This window comes from Convolutriloba macropyga, chromosome 1 (genome assembly GCF_964194025.1).
Source record: "Convolutriloba macropyga chromosome 1, txConMacr16.3, whole genome shotgun sequence".
NCBI classification, from domain to species: domain Eukaryota; kingdom Metazoa; phylum Xenacoelomorpha; order Acoela; family Convolutidae; genus Convolutriloba; species Convolutriloba macropyga.
The window spans coordinates 5,109,164-5,131,826 of NC_134468.1; the positions used below are offsets into that span (position 1 = coordinate 5,109,164).

Sequence of the window (22,663 nt, forward strand, 5' to 3'; positions counted from 1 at the left end):
TAGTAAACTGCTTGCTATAAACTCTGCTGTCCGCACTATCACTTCAACTACAATTAGATTGATTGAAAAAGCTGTGATAAATAACCGGTTATGCTAATTCGATCTATTTATCTTGAGATGATTTAGTCGATAATTTGCAAAAATCTATCGAAACCGATATAAATCAAAACCACTATCTGTTCTGCTACATTTTTTTCCAAATATTTTTCTCGGTAAATAAAAAGCTAGAAAATTAAGCTAAAAGTCGATTGAAATATATCAATTAAAATTTCACCTCGTCGGGCAGGAATTTAGGCTATTGTTTTTAAAACTTCTCCAGCAAAATCACGTAACTCATCGATGTTACATGCCGTCTGATTTTTTGTTTCAAATTGTCAAGAAGCCTTAAAACACATAATAGCTTGACGCTTTTTGTGAACTTTTAGGCGCTTTGGCACCTGTCGGGATTAATAATGAGCAAAAAGCTTTCAATTTTAAGAAGAAAAGACGGAACATTAACACATTACACAAAAATTTGCAATATCGAATTTCTCAAACTTATACTGTTTTCAAAAAGCTAAGCAGTGATTAATTATGCACATTCAATTCTACACCAAAAACTGAAATCTTGCGCGATCCTATTAGATTCATTGCATTATTCTAAATTGCAGTATTCGTCGGTTAAAAAATTGTGTCACAAAGTAATCGGTTTGAGACAACAGCCACAGTGATCTAATTGGGGTCCAGCATTTTTTATAGAAGTCTGAAAGTCGGTTTGTGAAAGCAAATGCCGTTTTTAGACATCGCCATCAAAGTAATACAACACGGTTACTTAAAAATTCCTGGCAATCAACCAAGTAGTTAGAAAAGCGCTCAAACCTTTCAAAGAAGGTATCAACAGTTTGAAAAAATTTCAGAGTAAGTGCTAATTGCAAAGGAATAAATCTTCTGCAATAGTTAATTTTTATACCAAAAACGTCAATTTCAGTCTCAATGTACTATAGGTAAATGTTTTCGATTCTTTCTATCAGAAAAACAAACATTTCAGCTTTTTAAAAATTCCACGATTTTTACTGTTCTTTTAAAAGAAATAAAATTTCATAAATAGGAAAGGTTAAATTTAGATTCTTGTCACAAAAACTAATAGATCATCCTATTTTACTCAGGTGGAGTTGAAACAATTTTAGATCAAAAATCAATTTTTAAAAATTTTTGATTAAATGACTTACTTTGAAAAGATAATTTTGAGGTACAATTTTACTTGCCAATACAAAAATTTGCAAAAACTTTATCTAACATTGAGTCAGTTAAAACAGGTTGATCGGTCTGACGAGACAGTTTTGACAGCGTCGACTTCAAATATTCGGCCTGCATCACAAGTTCATCAAAATCGACACTTAATAACTGCTTCAAATTAACAACACAGTCCTGGAGAATCTCTTTCTGGTACGAGCTGCAGTTCGCAGCGAAAAAATGCTCGTCATTTGAAAAGGTACTTTTTAGTGTTTCATTGAGCCAGTTCAAAAGTTCACTAATTCCGTCATTTGTGTGACACGAAACTAGAACACAATTCATATCTTCACAAAGTCTCTCGGCTATCTGTTTCTCATGCGAGCCCTTGTCCTTTAATAGATCAATTTTGTTGAGCACCCTTATCACAGGCTTCTCTTCAATTGCAGCCTGACGCAACAATTTTGAAGTAATCACATCATCAGACAGCTTCATTTCGGGATCGTCTGATAGTGAAGTGATTGTCGTAATGGCAATTTGTGACGTCATTAAATTGAAAGAGTGTGACTCTACTGACTCATCGGACTGTGGCGTCATTTTAGAGCCAGAGAGAGTCTTAACAGTGCTTTCGAATGTTCTCGAATCTGTGGAAAATGACGTCATGAAATGAGATGACCGTACTATGTCCACAGAACTCATGTGAATAATTATGTCTGCTTCCTGCGCTTCGGTGAGAGCTCTATCAACTCCCATATGCTCCACCTCATCATGACAATTAAGACGCAATCCAGCAGTGTCCACAAACACCAGTGGCCACCCTCTGAAATCTACAAAGGCCCTGACAGGGTCACGCGTGGTGCCTGGGCTCGGAGATACTATCGACATCTGTTGATGGCTGATCAAGTTGATCAGGGAGCTTTTGCCCGCATTTGGTGCACCAACAATCGCAACTTTAATACCTCTGTGCAATTTGGACTGATTAAGAACTGACGTCAAGAGGTCTGACATTTCATGCATTATAATTTTTATGTCTTTCAAGACTTGATCAGTTGCAGATTCACAATCAATGTTGTCGTCTTCCGCAAAATTGAGACAGGCCTCGATGGCTGCCTGACACTCAATTAGCCGATCTTTCCAGTCCCAGAATGGCCCCTTTCTTTTATCTCTGAAACCAGTGGAATTATGGCAACTGGTAAACGTTAACGATTAAGAATTTACGCGGAAATTTACATAAATATAATTTGGGAGGTCCGAATCCCTAACCTGTATCTCCTATATTTCATTTTTTCCATTTTCAGGAAACAAATGAGAATAAGAGCTATGGTACTATGAATTTTTCCTAACCGTGGTTTTAATACTCTAATTTGAATCTTGTTACCAAGCGTAAACATAACTTAAATTCAAATCGCACTTCAGTGCTCTATAAAAGTTAAAAATTACTATCAGCTCTATACTTTCTATCCTTTTATAAGGAATACTCACTGTGAGATTTTCAATACATTATTTACACATTTTACCCGTATAATTCATTAAAATAAAAACAAATATACTTTTGCTCTTTCACTTCTGTTTGCCTTCTGTTTCTCAAGTTAGCTTTCTGTTTTTCTTGCTTTCTTCCTTTGTTTACCATTTGGCGTTGCAACGTTCAATCTTACCCAATTAAAGAAGTGATCGCATGTCTTTTTTGTCTGGAGGTCTCAGAGTTGACAAGGTGGTTGATTGAGGTTGCCTGTGAGATTGTCAACTTGCCATTGAGCACAGCTCTCTTCGTGAACTCTCCTGGTCCAGCTGGACGGAACAATTCCAGTCCCGATAAACATTCCAGTATTTCGTCTATCACGGTCAGACCTTTGAAAAAATATTAAAACATGTCTACACAATAACTGTCACGTAAATTTTAAAACGAGACTGCTCAAATTTCTGACAGAAACGGCCTCTTTTGCAAAGTCAGATAAAAATTAAGCAGCACGGTGTTGTGCATGCACACATTGTGGTCCCAGCGCATTTTGTCATATTTTTGCTCAAAGAAAAGGACAGTTAATAATTTATCGAGCCAAAAGAAAGAGAACTTATGGTTTGCAAGTTGATTAGTTCATGAGCATTCAAAAATTAATTGAATTTTTGCTAGTAGCGAAGCAACTAAAAGACTCAGAGATGAAATCTTTCACAATAGAGGAGCCCGTTTTTAACGAAAAAAATCAAACTATTTTTTTTCTGAATTTTGCATATTCTTTACCTGTCTGTCGGGTCTTGTGCGGAACTGATCTACAGAAATATTTTTGAAAGGATGTCTCCAGGCCAATGTTTTCAAAAATTGTTTGAAGACGATGAATTGGAAAACCTGCTTTAAATGCGGGCGTTAAAATATTTTGATTAGACTACATTTTTCAGGTAATCTCTTCTCGGCACTGTTTCCCAATGAAAAGTGGCGGGAAAGATAAGCTAATAAAATGTAGTTTGGTGTAACAGGGAACTTTTCTAATCGCAACTATTCTTTACTTAACAACTGAAAACACATTTAGAGCTCTTTTGAAGTTATGCACAAACTCGGTATCAACACGGAGTTTGACAACCCCTCAGTGGCCTCATGACCCTTGTACTTGTTCCCTGTCCTGTTTTCACTGTAGGCAACATTTAACGCAACATAGTAAGTGTAACAAAAGAGGACTTTTCTCGAAGAAAATGAAAGTTTTCAAATTTCTGGTGAAATCGAGTCAGAATGTCATGTTTGAACAAAATTTCAAAGCATTATTTCATCTGCGTCAATTTGACTCGTTTTTTTCTCCAGTTTCTGATGAAAGCTACTATGAAAGTCACACATTTGTTCTAGAAATGCGTAGTTTGAATCCTTTATATGGGCAGCTAATAGTCAATTTTGCCATAGTAGTTGTCCTTTTTTGTTGTCTCGTCACTTCCGTCTCCCTAACAATGGTCTGAGATTCTTTCCGAGGAACCACTAGAGTATTCATTTAACGGTTCCAATAGATAGGCTGCGGAGTTGAAGACTTTAACACTACTTGTTTGAAATTATTATTCGTGAACTTTTTGAGTTTTGCAGGCATTTGCTGTTTTCTAGTGACTTAGTCTCAGTAACGATAGGTTATGTGGTTCTCTGATAAAATATTAAAGAACTTTTTAGTCTTGGGTCACTCTATTAGTTAAATCCGGGTGGATAGCATTAGTGGAGTATTAGGTTGCCATCAGATGCATTAGTCCAAGATTCAACACTAAAATGGAACTTAATTCTTTTGTTTTATTCTGAAAAGAACGAGCATTGGGTATTTAGTTTTTTCGGGAAACATGGAGCCTCTTAACTTTAGTCATTTTTGATCAACATTAGATAGCCATTCACCTGCAGCATTGTTTAGATGGAATCTCGATACAGTAAAACTTTTGATACGGGTCGACATTGCACTAGAATAACAAATTTTTACTTGAAAAGCAACAAGTAATTGCAATTTTTAGTGTTATTAAGACCAAATTCAGGCTTACTATCAACATCCATTTGGAATTTCCTAGGCTTTAATGGGAAAAACATTTTCTGGAAAAAAGTTTAAATTTGTACACTGTAAGAAAAACTGTTCAGAAAAGTCAACACGGGCAGAAAAAATCTAGTTTATAACGTATTTATTCCATTCACATCAGTCAAGAAAAATAAAAAACTTCGATTAAAGACTATCCAACAAAAAAAATCACACAAACATCGGATGATCTCCTCTTCAATGACTGGCGGGGGGGGGGTCGTTTTTGGTACAACTCGGGGAAGCTGGCCTCGATAGGTGTGGGAAAGTGGGAGCAGACGAATGACGCTGAGAGGTGGAACAGCATTTGGGGGTAAATGAACGGCAACTTATGTTCCTTGGGGTTTGTCAACATATCATGCTTTCCTCGTCAAAACGGCAAATCGATCCGACAAAAATCGCAGAAGACCAGCAGGATTAAAATTTTGACTGCGAGCAACTAACAGTAAATCGGGAGTGCTCTTTTCACATGTCATTCAGTATTCAAAAGCTTCGAGAATTATTCAAACAGAAGGTACATATCTAACATACTTTGGAAAAAACCTGCAACTTATTTTTTAACAGTAAAATTTAATGCTTGAACTTTGGAGTAATCATAATCCCCGAAGTTAATAGAAAGGAATTATTATTTTAGTTGCGCCATTCAAATTCCCTACAATAACCGGTTTCTTGCAGTTTGGACGGTTCAGAATTTCACGTTCTACACGTCTCTCATGTCAATTCGAGCTTCATCAAAGGCTTTGATATTATTCTTGCTATCATTTATCCATATGATGATCAAAAAAGCAGCCAATTTTTGCGTGTAAAGAATCAATATCACAGCAGTCTTAAATATTGATAGACATCTATTAGCTGTCTCAAAATTTTCATTACTTTTCCAAATTATTGACTACTAAGATGATTCACAGACTAATGTACGCAATTAACTGAACAAATATATGGTAAATGCAAATTATTCGAAGGAATAACAGCGTAATGCATTTGCTAATCATATTTAAATTGCCTAATTATTTAAATAATGTAGGCGATATTATCAATACACATTATTTTTGATCTCGATTACTCTGATAAAAAACTATCATGCTTTTCACACAAGAAAGATGTCAATGTATAGTAATAACAGCCTTCCGCTATTTTTTTTACTATTCTATAATAATTGCTGATATTAAAAAACACGCAATTATACTTGCTCGATTTTTATCAGATAATATTAATTTGCTACAATCACAGATTATTGATTATAATATCATAATATCAAGTTTCGATGTATCAGAGCAAATTTTCCTTTGGTGAAATATTCCACAGATTATCCCCCCAACGTACCGTAAATATTGCTTGCCTGTACAATAATTTTAGGACCTCCACTGCTATCACAGATCAACTAAGAGCATTTACCGCAAAGCGCCCACCAAACCCTGACAAAAAAATGTCATAAATCTTTTATTGGACCGCAATGATAATGGTAGCAACGCCTCAGACGGACTGCGCTAAATTTGACAAAAACGAAGAAAAACAAAACACAAAAGAGCAAGACATATGTTCTTCAAAATGTTAACGTAAATTTAGAGTAAATGGGTATTGCGTATAGATGAAATCTACAATGGCTGTAAACGAAGTAGTTATTTGTTATTCTCACCATTTTGGGTAGATGGTAAGAAACATACCCGGCAGATTGCCGGAAAATAGCCGCCGTTGATTCCAATAAGCATGATTGGGATTGAAAGAATAGAAGATATTGAAAAAATAAATTTTTGTACAAAAGCATTTTTTAAGTCCGATTTATTTTGATGGCATTTCGCAGTTGAACAAACTTCTGTTTCTTAGAGAGAGGATACAGGGGCTACTATCAATTCCAATAAGCAGAAGAGATGGTAAATAAGACTTACAGGAAAGACGTTCAAATAGCGGGCATCTAAAATTGGGCTTTATGGGTTTATCCCGTTTCTATTTCTGACTTCAATTTTTTGTACTGACACTGTTCATTTTGAATTGCTTTGCTGAGCAACTGATGCTCATATTCACTTTAAGCAGAATGAGAGAAGAGAGAAATTAGCCTAAAGAAGTCAAAAAGATTTCACGCAAAATGTCGAAAAAGCGAAAAAAAGTTCGACGAAGAAAAAAAAGGCAGGACAAGTCCTGACGTACAATTCAAAGAATTTTCATTGACTAAACAGAAAACTAGGCCTAGAACGGACTATGAATGGATTGGAAAAACCATTTAGAAAAAAATCCGATCCAAAAAATCGAAAAAAAAAAACAGTAAAAAATCAAGTGAAATTGCCGCATGTGAACAAAAAACCACTACCGATAAAGCGAATTTTTGTACAAACACCGTATTCTCACTCTACTTTAAATTTAGAGCAAAAAAATTTCACGCCGCAAAACCAATCGCTTTTTCGCTCAACTTCCTGTTTCGGCGTGACCAAAATCACAACTCCCAATTTGACTTCAAAAATCATGAAAATGTGTGAACAGATCTTAAAAAAAACATAGCCGAAAGAATTCCGGAAACGACTCGAAGTGAAAAACATTTAAACGCCATCCAACTACTCATCAGACAAAACGTGCCTCCACTAATTCAATATTATTTTGAAACAAAACCATAAAAAAAGTAAAAACAATAAAATCAAATCTTAAAATATGATAAATAAATCAGATCGAATTTTGTTATAAATTGAGATCCAGAAATGACTATCTCTGCCAAAATTACTTCCTCAGAACAACTATAAAATACTCAAATTACTTATGTGATTTTTTTATAATACTTGAGGCCAAATTATGAAAAAAAAAGCTCTGTAAAACAACTTGCACTATCACAAAAGCATTAAAATCCAAAGAAAAATTCTTTTTAGCCAATAGGGTATCTAATTGCTCGCAAAACAATTTGCAAGTCATAAAAGGGTAAGAAACTTGTCTAAAAAGCAGAGAAAAGAACGAAATACTGCAGAAAATTAAGAAAAATAGTTCCGATTTTTGCCATTTTCTGTCAAATTTCTCAAAAAAAAATTATTCATAGCCAGAAAACTGTACCCAATTGTTATCTAAAACTTGCTCAATTAGAAGGCGTCTTTTCAATAGCCATTTAAGCCAATAAAACGAAAAAATTGTCAAAAAATCGTAAAAATTAGCCCAAAAATCGTACTGACGTACAATTCAAAGAATTTTCATTGACTCAACAGAAAACTAGGCCTAGAACGGACTATGAATGGATTGGAAAAACCATTTAGAAAAAAATCCGATCCAAAAAATCGAAAAAAACAGTAAAAAATCAAAGTGAAATTGCCGCATGTGAACAAAAAACCACTACCGATAAAGCGAATTTTTGTTCAAACACCGTATTCTCACTCTACTTTAAATTTAGAGCAAAAAAATTTCACGCCGCAAAACCAATCGCTTTTTCGCTCAACTTCCTGTTTCGGCGTGACCAAAATCACAACTCCAATTTGACTTCAAAAATCATGAAAATGTGTGAACAGATCTTTAAAAAAAACATAGCAGGACAAGTCCTGACGTACAATTCAAAGAATCTTCATTGACTTAACAAACAACTAGACCTAGAACGGACAATGAGTGAATTGGGAAAACCATTTCTAGAAAAAAAATCAGATAACAAAAACAAAAAAAAACAGAAAATCAATGTCAAATGCTGCTAGGGAGAACAAAAAACCACTAAGGAGATATGTAATTTTGATTCTAACAAAAAACTAGGTCCAGAATGAGCTGTGAATGGATTGGGAAAACTATTTAGAAAAAAATCCGATCCAAAAAATCGAGAAAACATTAAAAATCAGAGTGAAATTACCGCATGTGAACAAAAAACCACTACCGAGAAACCTAATTTTTGTTCAAACACCGTTTTCTCACTCTACTTTAAAATTAGAGCAAAAATTCACGCCGCAAAACCACTCGCTTTTTCGCTCCATTTCCGGTTTCGGCGTGACCAAAATCACCACTCCAATTTGACTTCAAAAATCATGAAAATATGTGAACAGATCTTTAAAAAAAAAGACAGCGCCCCAATACAATTCAAATTCTTTAATTGTAAAAAAAAAATAGGAGCGCTATAATAGCCGGCTGAGAAGATGAGGGCGGCTATTAATAATAAATAACTACTTTCTTTATAACCACTGGAGCTGTCATCTATACATTAGTTAAATGGGTGTACCTCCATGACAGTGTATCTCTACCACGTCTTCGCCAGTTGAGGAGTTGGGTGCCTGGAAGTAGATCAGCATCACCATGTCAATCAAACGACTCTTCCTCAATTGGTTCAATTGGTTCAACTCTCCCTCCCCGCTGCAGGGTCAGGTATCCCATCCATATCTTCATTGACATGATCGAGCAGCTCCCTCTGACTTGCATAAAATAAAGTACTCTCACGTTCAGAAAACGTTTTTTTTTAATACTAATATATAGAATAGAACGCTAAAAAATGTCACAATTTGAAAGTCTTATCCTGTTTAGCGACTTTTGATTTCCTCTCAACAACAGTTGTCAGAAGTCAACTGTATGGATAAACCATTTTTTGTCGTTTTATTCGCTTCTTTTTGAATTCGAATACAAAGCAAGTATTTTTCGACCTTCTTTTTCTCGGAAGCTATTAAATTACTGGGTATTCTTTCAAATCTCGGAGTTATTGGGTATCCTATCATACGACGATCAAAAGACTTTTTTAAAGTCTCAATTAGAGCAAATACGCGTTGTCACCATGTTTTCAAAAAAAGTTCTCGAGGAATGCAACAAGGAAGAAATAATTGCAAAGCTTTTGGAGACTTATGAAAAAATACACGAAAAAGACAATATCATAACAAAACTTGAAACAGATCTTGTTAACTATGAAATGCAAAAACTAACTGTCGGACATCAAAAAGAAACTATTGATCGCATTCCAAATTTTTCAAAACACAAACTTCTAAAGTTATTGATAAATTAACTGAGAGACAGGAGACGTCAAAAAGCAACAGTCGTGTTGATCCTCCACTGACAATTTATCAATCAAAAATACTACCTCGATTTGCCAAGCCATTAGTTATATCTGATAGTACTTTCGGAAAGTAAATCAGCATGACATTTCGCAGCAGACTGCAAACCACTCATATTCATTTGCAACAATAGGAGATATTTCTAATGAAGTTGATTGCTATTCCCATGGATCCAAAACGGAAACATTAATTGTACATGTCGGTCATAAATCAATTGACAAAGGTGTTTCTGGACAGGAGGCACAGACAACTCAAAGAAACAGTCGACAAATGTATGCGAAAAAATTCAAACCTCATCGTGTTGCTATATGCAACATTGGTCCGGTAAAAGATGGTTCCTATGAAAGGAAAACAAAAAACGAGGTAATATCTAAATTCAATGAACATCTAGAAATGAAAAGCCTGGAGCTCAATGGCTCCTATCCTTGGTCACGGATATTTTACACATATTTTAACTTTTTAAACATTTTTACCATTTGTTTTTACTTTCTGGATTTTTTGGTAAATGCGAAAGAGCAGGTATAAATTTAGCAACGTTACTTAACTCAAGTAAATATGAAACATGATGATTTAGAAATCGTGCTGATTTATTTTGAGAGAACGCTGATTTTATTATTCATTGCGGCTTTTAGTAGCGTTTCACTTCTTAACAGAAGTTTTTTTCCTTCTGCGTGGTGACATAGAAAAAAATGCTACACCCTTTGATGCTTCAAAAATTTCTACTTTGGATGATGCTTTATTTGGCGTTCAAAATGGCATTGAATTTCTACTTTTCAACGCTCGCACTACACAAAATAAGTATCAAGAAATATCAAACTTTCACCAGCAGCAGGACTCGGAAACTATTATAGTAACTGAAACTTGGATGCGCGAAGAACAAAGCTTGAACATAAACCTCAGCGCTGAGCATCATTTTATGCATAAAAATCAGTCACATCAAACAGCTAAGGGTGGGATGTAGGAATATGTATTCCTAAGAAAATAAGAAGTGCACAGAAATTGAGTTAGCTGATCCGAAATTTTTGAAACGTTGTGGCTGTAACTGGGCAACACTTGAACTGAAAAATGTCTCATTAACATCTATTGTCCACATCAAAGCCTGGGTAATTTCTTTTTAGACGAGTTAATTGCACAAGTTTCTAATGCGTTGTCGGCTACAGATAATATTCTCTTATTTGGTGATTATAACACTGATATGATGAGCATAAGTGCGCAGAAAATCCTTCAGAAACTTGCGGCGGGACTAGGATTTCAGTTATCTAACATTGATACTCCTACACGCATAAGCAACAAAAAAAAGAAGTTTGATGGATCACTATTTTTCGACTAATGAGCAAATCACTAGTTGGAAAATCTGCTTACCTCCTTTCGATATTGATTATAATGTACTTTTTTTCAGATCAAACTTTTTTTGTTAGAAAAACAAAATTATTTTATTTACAAAAAAAAAATTGTCGATGAAAAATTTAGAGATCTGGCTCTCTCCGATTGGAGGACAGTTTATCAAGAAACTGCGATGAAAAGTTTGCAGAGTTTAACAGAATTTTTTTAACACTCGAGAAAAACACCCCAACACAGAAGAAATTAGTTTCCAAAGACAACTTCAGATAAACCTTGGGTGACAAAAGAAATTCAATAGTTAGTTGCTGAGAAATATCGTTAATTCGATGACTACAAAGTGACACAAAGTGCTGAATCATTTGAGTCATTTAAAAAGTATCGCAACCTTGTAAATCGAAAGTTAAAAGAACCACAAAATCAATTTTCAGAGGATTTTTCTAAGAAATAATAAAGCTCGAAAAAGGAATGGAAACTCATTAAGAAAAAAAAACAACAGTCCATACATCACTGAAATTGATAAAAAAAAAGATAAAAGAACGAAAGGCAAAAAATCAATACGTAACGCTTTTAACAGAGTTTTCAGCGAAATGGGCATCTACAGAGGGCAGATTGTTCCACTGAGCGTCGAAAAAATGGACCGGAAATTTCAAGAGTTTCACTTTAGACCTTTTACGCTGAGGGAAATCTATAAAGTTATTGACAATCTAGACAACAAAGAACCAGGGCCGGGATACATCAATGCTTGGGCATTGAAATCCGGAAAATATGCTATTGCGACACACCTTCAGATTAAATTTAACGATTGTATTCAAGAGAAAGTTTCTCCAACAATTCTTAAGGATGCACAATCACACCAAAAAAGGAGATACTTCTGTTTTATTTAATTATCGTCCAATTTCCGTAACACCAACTTTCGCAAAGGTTTTTGAAAGACCTACTTAATCAGTTAGAAAATCTTGAAAAATTTGCGCTCTTGAACAAAAAACAATTCGGTTAACAATCTAGAAAGTCGTCTAATGATGCTGTGCTTTACTTTACTGACAAAAGCTGTGCTTTACTTTATTGAACGTAATGAAAACATTCAAAAAATGAAAAAAATTAGAACAAACAGACAAATACTTGACAGAGAATCAACTCACTTCAAATGCCGATAAAACAGAGATGTTATTCTTTACAAATCTTACTTATTGGGGTTCAGAGTTTTGTTTTAGAGGCGAAGTTATCAAACCAGCTCATGCATGTCGTTATCTGGGAGTACAAATTGATTCAAACCTAACCTTTGAAAATCACCTGAACTCAGTTTTAAGCAAAATGGCTAATACAATTCGTTCTTTATATCTTGTGAGAAATCAAAATCCTTTGAAAGTAAGAATTGATGTTTTCCAGTCAGTTGTACTCTCACATCTTTCTTTCAGCGGAGTATTCCTTCAAACTCTTACATCGAAAAACATGAACCGCATAAAGAGGCAAATTAACTGGGGAATAAAAAATTGTTATTTTCGAAAATTTGACCATTCCATTGATCTTCTCATTAAGGATCATATCCGGCCAGCCAAATTGTTTATCTCAAAAGTTAGCCTAATGAAGCTACAAACAGATAAAAGACACTGGGAAACATCCGAAAAATTTTGAAATGTTTACTAGCCGCCAAAACGCTAGACAGAACAAGAGAACAAATCAAATTATTATAAAAAAGAAAACGAAGTGGTACAAATCTTTAATCTTGAAAAGCGTCCAAAAATGGATCAAATCGCCCTCTTCAATAAGAACTATCAATAGTAAAACTTTCTTTAAAAATGTTTTAACAGAGTTTTTGCTCGATCAACACAAGAAAGTACTCGTTAATGGAGAAATAGGAGCCTTCAAATCTTATTTTTACCTATGAGAACGAACAGCTACAATTTGAAGATTATGTTAATAACAATGCTGATTAATTGATTTAATATTTCAAAGCATGTAGACATCTAACCGCAGGGACTTCAAATTGAAGGAAGTCATCTTTACTAAATAGGAATGGAAAATAAACGACCACTCCAAGTTTAGATTTCCAAATATCTTTAAATGTATGTGCACTTGGATCATATTACACAGGTTTGGCTGTTCATGGAACCTTGACGATTCTCTTTCTTAAATCCGCTATTAATTAATTCGTTATTATATAACGAAATAAATTCTTTTTCTTTCTTTAAACGTACAAAAAGATATGATAGAAAATGATATCAAAAAGTTCTTCAAAATGACACGAAAGGCTTTTGTATGCATCTGTTAGAACACAATACTGCAAAATTGGTGACATAAAACAAACTTAATTCAATAATCTAACACGTAGCAATTGATTGCGATAACTTATGGCTACGAAGGTTCTGCTCGGCATAATAAATTCCTGACTATTTGAAATTCAAAGGTACATAATTCAAGGGACTAGCCGAACATCCCCAGCGTGACTGTATTTTTATCTTAAGCAAGAATTCTCATACATCTGATTCTTATTCATTTATTGTACATAGCTGAGCTTCAGAAAAAAAATTGATCAAAATATTGATTTTTAAGCAATAAGCTTTCGGAAGGAGAGCAATAGAGATTACCCAAAAATGACGAACGAAAGCGTGAAAAAGTCACTTGAGAAGCCAAAGAATCTTCAAGAAGAAACGCGCAAAAACGGTCAAGCAAAAAAATGCATAAAAAGCGTAGCCGGTTGAATACCAGAAACAACTCGAAGCCCTACTTTTGTCAAAAATATGAAAAAAAATACAGTGTGATAAAAAAATCAATTTTGGGTTAAAAATGTGGGTAGGTAGGGGGGGGGGTATTTGTTATAGCTGTGGGGGGTAGAAGTGTGTGCGTGTGTGTGTGTGTGTGTGTGTGTGTGTGTGCGTGTGTGGGAGGTGTGTGTGGAGCTACTTTTTAAGTCCAATGTTCGAAGTCAGCAGAAGTCAACGTTCTAAAACAGAAGTCAATGTTCGAAAACAAAAGTCGAATTTCAAGTCATGACTTTAGCCAAAAAACATGTAGAATCTCAATTTTCCTCTTCGAGTAGTTAAATGACCAACACGCTTACAATACTTGCTACGAACTTCGTTCGAGAGCACTTAATCACGCGGCAAAACTGAGTAGAGTTTCTAAGAAAAAGACTATCGTCCGTCTCGCAACTCTGTTAAGAATAACGCCTGGTTCAGAAAGCGTGAAAAAGTCACTTGAGAAGTCAAAAAATCTTCTAGAAGAAAAGCGCAAAAACGGTCAAGCATAAAAATGCATAAAAAATGTAGCCGGTTGAATACCAGAAACGACTCGAAGCCCTACCTTTTTCAAATTTTTTCAAAAATATGAAAATAAAAATATAGTGTGATTAAAAAAAATCAATTTTGGGGTATAAATGTGGGTAGGTAGGCTGGTATGGGGGGGGGTGTTGGGAGGGGTTATAGGTGTGGGGGTAGAAGTGTGTGCGTGCGCGTGTGTGTGTGCGGGGGTGTGTGTGTGTCTCTGTGTGTGTGTGGAGGGGGGGGGGGTGGTGAGGGGAGGAGGATTGTTTAGATAGGTTGGAGGGACTTATATGGGATTAAAAATTCTCAAATTGACCTTTTAACCTTAAATATTAGCATCATTTCTTAATTACTATACATAACAAACTAAGCTACTTTTTAAGTCCAATGTTCGAAGTTAGCAGAACTCAACGTTCTAAAACAGAAGTCAATGTTCGAAAACAAAAGTCAAATTTCAAGTCATGACTTCAGCCAAAAAACCTGTAGAATCTTGATTTTCCTCGTCAAATTTTTCCTCGTCAGATTTTCTAGTCGCAAAAAGACCAACACGTTTACAATAATTGCTACAAACTTCGTTCGAGAGCACTTAATCACGCGGCAAAATTGAGCAGAGTTTCTGAGAAAAGGGGTCGAAGAGTACAAAAAAAGTTATCATTAAAGATCGGATTTGCGAACCACTAAGGGGAGGATGATACAATTACAGGGGATGTGATATTGACAGGTCAAGACTATCGTCCGTCTCGCAACTCTGTTAAGAATCACGCCTGGTTCAGATTTCTCGCCAATGCAGACGTTGCGTCTCTAATTTATCCTACAGAAGGGGATCAACAACAGTGAGTTAGTTTTGAAATCTTGAAAGAGAAGACCTTATCAATTTCACAGTCTGATCTTAAAGGAACTGATGCAAACTTAGAACTTGGTACCTTTGTCAGAAAAATTTTGGCTCCATTTGAATGTGTTGACAAAGGATAGCCACAAGCCAAAGTTCATCTGGAAATTATGGGTATGCATGAGATTGGTCCGCACAATGAGACGCCGAACTGGTCATCGGCCGGCAGGAAGTGGTCTTAGAGTCCGAAATTATCCTTGAGGGGACGGGATAAGCGTCTTGTACCGACACTAAAGACAAATTAACTACTACTACGGATGGGAAAGACGGAGTAAGGTAGGTACATCTATGCAGATAACCAGGTAGGACTTGTGGACCAAAAAGCAGTACCCTTGCAAAAGTAAGTAGGGCGTGTCAGCCAACAACCAGTAGCCAGCTGGCGTTAAAACTTCTGGGAGATTGCTATACCGATATTCTCAATGAAGAAGCCTAGTCATGTGCCTGCGCTTAAAAGAACTCTGGGCTCCAAGGAAGTAGCCCAGGCGTTTGCAGATTGAATTGTGTGTATTAAAAAAAATTCGGCCATTAACTCACGTGGCTTGGTATATGACTGAAAACTAGTAACTAAAACGTATGAACCTCGTCGTTTTAGTTACTAGCTTGGAGAAAAATGCTTGGAGAAAAATTATAGACGGAGAAAAAATGCAGCTACTCCGCAGTGAATCAATTTGATCTAGCAGACAACGAACACGCTGAAAATTGTCGAAACCGGTTAGCGACGTCGAAAGGTTGATTATCTTTTGTAAAACTTGGAGCGAGAGCAGGCTTGCGTGTACAGTTTGTTGCTTACCTAAATGAGTGACGACGCTGAACATGCTGCGAAAATGGCAACTGTTACTTACAAGTTTTAAAAATCCAAAAGCAAGGAATATTTGAGTTTTCAGAGGAAACCAAAACGCCTTTGTTACCTCAATTTTGAAGGCTCTCTTAGACGCCCTTAAAATTTTGATAAATGTTATCAAAAGGGTGTAACTAAAAACCGACAATAAAACAAGTTGTGTTATTATCGGTTTTGATGGGGCTTCTTCAGCTCATTAGCGTTGGTTTCTATAAATTTTGCCTTATTTAACATAATTATAAGAAGTAGGATTGCAAACAAATTTGATGGCTTACAGTTTAAAGATCAATGTCCTTGGTACCGCCTGCTTTTAACAGTCTCATAGTCTATCTAATCAAAAAAGACAAAAATCATGAAGAAAAATCACCCTTTGCTTTATATCCACAGATAACTTCACTGATCGACATTTTTCTACACTGAAGCAATCCATGTTTTATTGATTTCGATTACGTGGTTTAAAAATCAATCAGTTAAAATTGTCTCCAATTCTCTGAGCTGAGCAACTATTCGTCAAACCCTTCTAGATAAAACAACAAAAAGAAAAAGCATGCAAGAGTCGCTGTTGTGAAAAAAGAAAATTAGCCCAAAAGTTCACATTGTCTAGTCAACTATTATTCTAGCAGAAAAAAAACATGTGATAACCCAGAATAAACCTAGCGACCTGAGAAAGTACACACCCCATGCTACTAAAATTGACAAAAACTATAGTGACAAGAAATGAGGGCATATATAGCAAACTCTGTTCGTTTATGAAAAGTAGCGCCGAAAACATTACAGCACAATCACATAATGAAAATTCAGTATTTCGTCGTCCTTAAAATTTTGATAACGGTTATCAATAGGGTGTAACTAAAAACCGACAATAAAACAAGTTGGGTTATTATCGGTTTTCATTGGGCTTCTTCAGCTCATTAGCGCTGGTTTCTATAAGTTTTACCTTATTTAACATAAATATAAGAAATAGGATTGCAAACAAATTTGATGGCTGACAATTTAAAGATCACTGTCCTTGGTACCGCCTGCTTTTAACAGTCTCATAGTCTATCTAATCAAAAAAGACAAAAATCATGAAGAAAAATTACCCTTTGCTTTGTATCCACAGATAACTTCACTGATCGACATTTTTCTACACTGAAGCAATCCATGTCTTATTGATTTCGATTACGTGGTTTAAAAATCAATCAGTTAAAATTGTCTCCAATTCTCTGAGCTGAGCAACTATTCGTCAAACCATTCTAGATAAAACAACAAAAAGAAAAAGCATGCAAGAGTTCAAATGATTTCAGTCAAGGGTAGAAAAAGCGAACGAGAGTAAAATCAAATTATGACCTTTTTGACCTTTTGAAAAAAAGCACGTCGACTTCTGGGTTATTAATCATGAAAAATGATGTGGCGACAATTCAAACAACTTCGCCTATTTAATTCAGACGTTTGCTGTTGTGAAAAAAAAATTAGCCCAAAAGTTCACATTGTCTAATCAACTATTACTCTAGCAGAATATTAAAAAAAACATTTGATAACCCAGAAAAAACCTAGCGACCTGAGAAAGTACACACCCCATGCTACTAAAATAGACAAATACTATAGTGACATGAAATGAGGGCATATATAGCAAACTCTGTTGGTTTATGAAAAGTAGCGCCGAAAACAATACAGCACAATCACATAATGAAAATTCAGTATTTCGTTGCCCTTAAAATTTTGATAACAGTTATCAAAGGGGTGTAACTAAAAACCGACAATAAAACAAGTTGGGTTATTATGGGTTTTCATTGGGCTTCTTCAGCTCATTAGCGTTGGTTTCTATAAATTTTACCTTATTCAACATAATTATAAGAAGTAGGATTGCAGACAAATTTGATGGCTTACAATTTAAAGATCACCGTCTTTGGTACCGCCTGCTTTTAACAGTCTCATAGTCTATCTAATCAAAAAAGACAAAAATCATGAAGAAAATTTACCCTTTGCTTTTTATCCACAGATAACTTCACTGATCGACATTTTTCTACACTGAAGCAACCCATGTCTTATTGATTTCGATTATGTGGTTTAAAAATCAATCATTTAAAATTGTCTGCAATTCTCTGAGCTGAGCAACTATTCGTCAAACCATTCTAGATAAAACAACAAAAAGAAAAAGCATGCAAGAGTCCAAATGATTTCAGTCAAGGGTAGAAAAAGCGAACGAGAGTAAAATCAAATAATGACCTTTTTGACCTTTTGAAAAATAGCATGGCAACTCCTGGGTTATTAATCACGAAAAATGATGTGGCGACAATTCAAACAACTTCGCCTATATCATTCAGACGTTTGCTGTTGTGAAAAAAGAAAATTAGCCCAAAAGTTCACATTGTCTAATCAACTATTATTCTAGCAGAATATTTAAAAAAACCTGGGATAACCCAGAATAAACCTAGCGACCTGAGAAAGTACACACCCCATGCTACTAAAATAGACAAAAACTATAGTGACATGAAATGAGGGCATATATAGCAAACTCTGTTGGTTTATGAAAAGTAGCGCCGAAAACATTACAGCACAATCACATAATGAAAATTCAGTATTTCGTTGCCCTTAAAATTTTGATAACAGTTATCAAAAGGGTGTAACTAAAAACCGACAATAAAACAAGTTGGGTTAATATCGGTTTTCATTGGGCTTCTTCAGCTCATTAGCGTTGGTTTCTATAAATTTTACCTTGTTTAACATAATTATAAGAAGTAGGATTGCAAACAAATTTGATGGCTTACAATTTAAAGATCACTGTCTTTCGTACCGCCTGCTTTTAACAGTCTCATAGTCTATCTAATCAAAAAAGACGAAAATCAAGAAAATTTACCCTTTGCTTTGTATCCACAGATAACTTCACTGATCGACATTTTTCTACACTGAAGCAATCCATGTCTTATTGATTTCGATTACGTGGTTTAAAAATCAATCAGTTAAAATTGTCTCCAATTCTCTGAGCTGAGCAACTATTCGTCAAACCATTCTAGATAAAACAACAAAAAGAAAAAGCATGCAAGAGTCCAAATGATTTCAGTCAAGGGTAGAAAAAGCGAACGAGAGTAAAATCAAACAATGACCTTTTTGACCTTTTGAAATAGAGCACGGCGACTCCTGGGTTATTAATCACGAAAAAAGATGTGGCGACAATTCAAACAACTTCGCCTATTTCATTCAGACGTTTGCTGTTGTGAAAAAAAAATTAGCCCAAAAGTTCACATTGTCTAATCAACTATTATTCTAGCAGAATATTAAAAAAAACATGTGATAACCCAGAATAAACCTAGCGACCTGAGAAAGTACACACCCCATGCTACTAAAATAGACAATAACTATAGTGACATGAAATGAGGGCATATATAGCAAACTCTGTTGGTTTATGAAAAGTAGCGCCGAAAACATTACAGCATAATCACATAATGAAAATTCAGTATTTCGTCGCCCTTAAAATATTGATAACGGTTATCAAAAGCTTGTAACTAAAAACCGACAATAAAACAACTTGTGTTATTATCGGTTTTGATTGGGCTCCTTCAGCTCATTAGCGTTGGTTTCTACAAATTTTACCTTATTTAACATAATTATAAGAAGTAGGATCGCAAACAAAGTTGATGGCTTACAATTTAAAGATCACTGTCTTTGGTACCGCCTGCTTTTAACAGTCTCATAGTCTATCTAATCGAAAAAGACAAAAATCATGAAGAAAATTTACCCTTCGCTTTGTATCGACAGATAACTTCACTGATCGACATTTTTCTACACTGAAGCAATCCATGTCTTATTGATTTCGATTACGTGGTTTAAAAATGAATCAGTTAAAATTGTCTCCAATTCTCTGAGCTGAGCAACTATTCGTCAAACCATTCTAGATAAAACAACAAAAAAAAGCATGCTAGAGTCCAAATGATTTCAGTCAGGGGTAGAAAAAGCGAACAAGAGTAAAATCAAATAATGACCTTTTTGACCTTTTGAAAAATAGCACGGCGACTCCTGGGTTATTAATCACGAAAAATGATGTGGCGACAATTCAAACAACTTTGCCTATTTCATTCAGACGTTTGCTGTGCTGAATAAAGAAAATTAGCCCAGAAGTTCACATTGTCTAATCAACTGTTATTCTATCAGAATATTAAAAAAACATGTGATAACCCTGAATAAACCTAGCGACCTGAGAAAGTACACACCCCATGCTACTAAAATAGACCAAAACTATAGTGACATGAAATGAGGTCATATATAGCAAACTCTGTTGGTTTATGAAAAGTAGCGCCGAAAACATTACAGCATAATCACATAATGAAAATTCAGTATTTCGTCGCCCTTAAAATATTGATAACGGTTATCAAAAGCTTGTAACTAAAAACCGACAATAAAACAAGTTGTGTTATTATCGGTTTTGATTGGGCTCCTTCAGCTAATTAGCGTTGCTTTCTACAAATTTTACCTTATTTAACATAATTATAAGAAGTAGGATCGCAAACAAAGTTGATGGCTTACAATTTAAAGATCACTGTCTTTGGTACCGCCTGCTTTTAACAGTCTCATAGTCTATCTAATCGAAAAATACAAAAATCATGAAGAAAATTTACCCTTCGCTTTGTATCCACAGATTACTTCACTGATCGACATTTTTCTACACTGAAGCAATCCATGTCTTATTGATTTCGATTACGTGGTTTAAAAATCAATCAGTTAAAATTGTCTCCAATTCTCTGAGCTGAGCAACTATTCGTCAAACCATTCTAGATAAAACAACAAAAAGAAAAAGCATGCAAGAGTCCAAATGATTTCAGTCAAGGGTAGAAAAAGCGAACGAGAGTAAAATCAAATTATGACCTTTTTGACCTTTTGAAAAAAAGCACGTCGACTCCTGGGTTATTAATCATGAAAAATGATGTGGCGACAATTCAAACAACTTCGCCTATTTCATTCAGACGTTTGCTGTTGTGAAAAAAATTAGCCCAAAAGTTCACATTGTCTAATCAACTATTATTCTAGCAGAATATTAAAAAAAACATGTGATAACCCTGAATAAACCTAGCGACCTGAGAAAGTACACAGCCCATGCTACTAAAATAGACAAAAACTATAGTGACATGAAATGAGGTCATATATAGCAAACTCTGTTGGTTTATGAAAAGTAGCGCCGAAAACATTACAGCATAATCACATAATGGAAATTCAGTATTTCGTCGCCCTTAAAATATTGATAACGGTTATCAAAAGCTTGTAACTAAAAACCGACAATAAAACAAGTTGTGTTATTATCGGTTTTGATTGGGCTCCTTCAGCTCATTAGCGTTGGTTTCTACAAATTTTACCTCATTTAACATAATTATAAGAAGTAGGATCGCAAACAAAGTTGATGGCTTACAATTTAAAGATCACTGTCTTTGGTACCGCCTGCTTTTAATAGTCTCATAGTCTATCTAATCGAAAAAGACAAAAATCATGAAGAAAATTTACCCTTCGCATTGTATCCACAGATAACTTCACTGATCGACATTTTTCTACACTGAAGCAATCCATGTCTTATTGATTTCGATTACGTGGTTTAAAAATCAATCAGTTAAAATTGGCTCCAATTCTCTGAGCTGAGCAACTATTCGTCAAACCATTCTAGATAAAACAACAAAAAAAGCATGCTAGAGTTCAAATGATTTCAGTCAAGGGTAGAAAAAGCGAACGATAGTAAAATCAAATAATGACCTTTTTGACCTTTTGAAAAATAGCACGGCGACTCCTGGGTTATTAATCACGAAAAGTGATGTGGCGACAATTCAAACAACTTTGCCTATTTCATTCAGACGTTTGCTGTGGTGAATAAAGAAAATTAGCCCAGAAGTTCACATTGTCTAATCAACTGTTATTCTATCAGAATATTAAAAAAAACATGTGATAACCCTGAATAAACCTAGCGACCTGAGAAAGTACACACCCCATGCTACTAAAATAGACAAAAACTATAGTGACATGAAATGAGGTCATATATAGCAAACTCTGTTGGTTTATGAAAAGTAGCGCCCGAAACATTACAGCATAATCACATAATGAAAATTCAGTATTTCGTCGCCCTTAAAATATTGATAACGGTTATCAAAAGCTTGTAACTAAAAACCGACAATAAAACAAGTTGTGTTATTATCGGTTTTGATTGGGCTCCTTCAGCTCATTAGCGTTGGTTTCTACAAATTTTACCTTATTTAACATAATTATAAGAAGTAGGATCGCAAACAAAGTTGATGGCTTACAATTTAAAGATCACTGTCTTTGGTACCGCCTGCTTTTAACAGTCTCATAGTCTATCTAATCAAAACAGACAAAAATCATGAAGATTTACCCTTTGCTTTGTATCCACAGATAACTTCACTGATCGACATTTTTCTACACTGAAGCAATCCATGTCTTATTGATTTCGATTACGTGGTTTAAAAATCAATCAGTTAAAATTGTCTCCAATTCTCTGAGCTGAACAACTATTCGTCAAACCATTCTAGATAAAACAACAAAAAGAAAAAGCATGCAAGAGTCCCAATGATTTCAGTCAAGGGTAGAAAAAGCGAACGAGAGTAAAATCAAATAATGACCTTTTTGACCTTTTGAAAAATAGCACGGCG

At 35.0% G+C, this 22,663-nt stretch overlaps 1 protein-coding gene across 1 annotated transcript in view; it reads right to left on the minus strand.

The window, feature by feature from the left end:
* Positions 1 to 1,236: 1,236 nt before the first annotated feature.
* Positions 1,237 to 22,663, minus strand: part of LOC142358717 (tRNA modification GTPase MnmE-like) — a 33,335-nt gene continuing 11,908 nt past the window's right edge. The window contains 4 exon segments of the mRNA XM_075410254.1: positions 1,237 to 2,374; positions 2,865 to 3,057; positions 8,896 to 8,995; positions 8,997 to 9,081. Of these exon segments, the coding sequence (XP_075266369.1) occupies positions 1,237 to 2,374; positions 2,865 to 3,057; positions 8,896 to 8,995; positions 8,997 to 9,081 (1,516 nt within the window).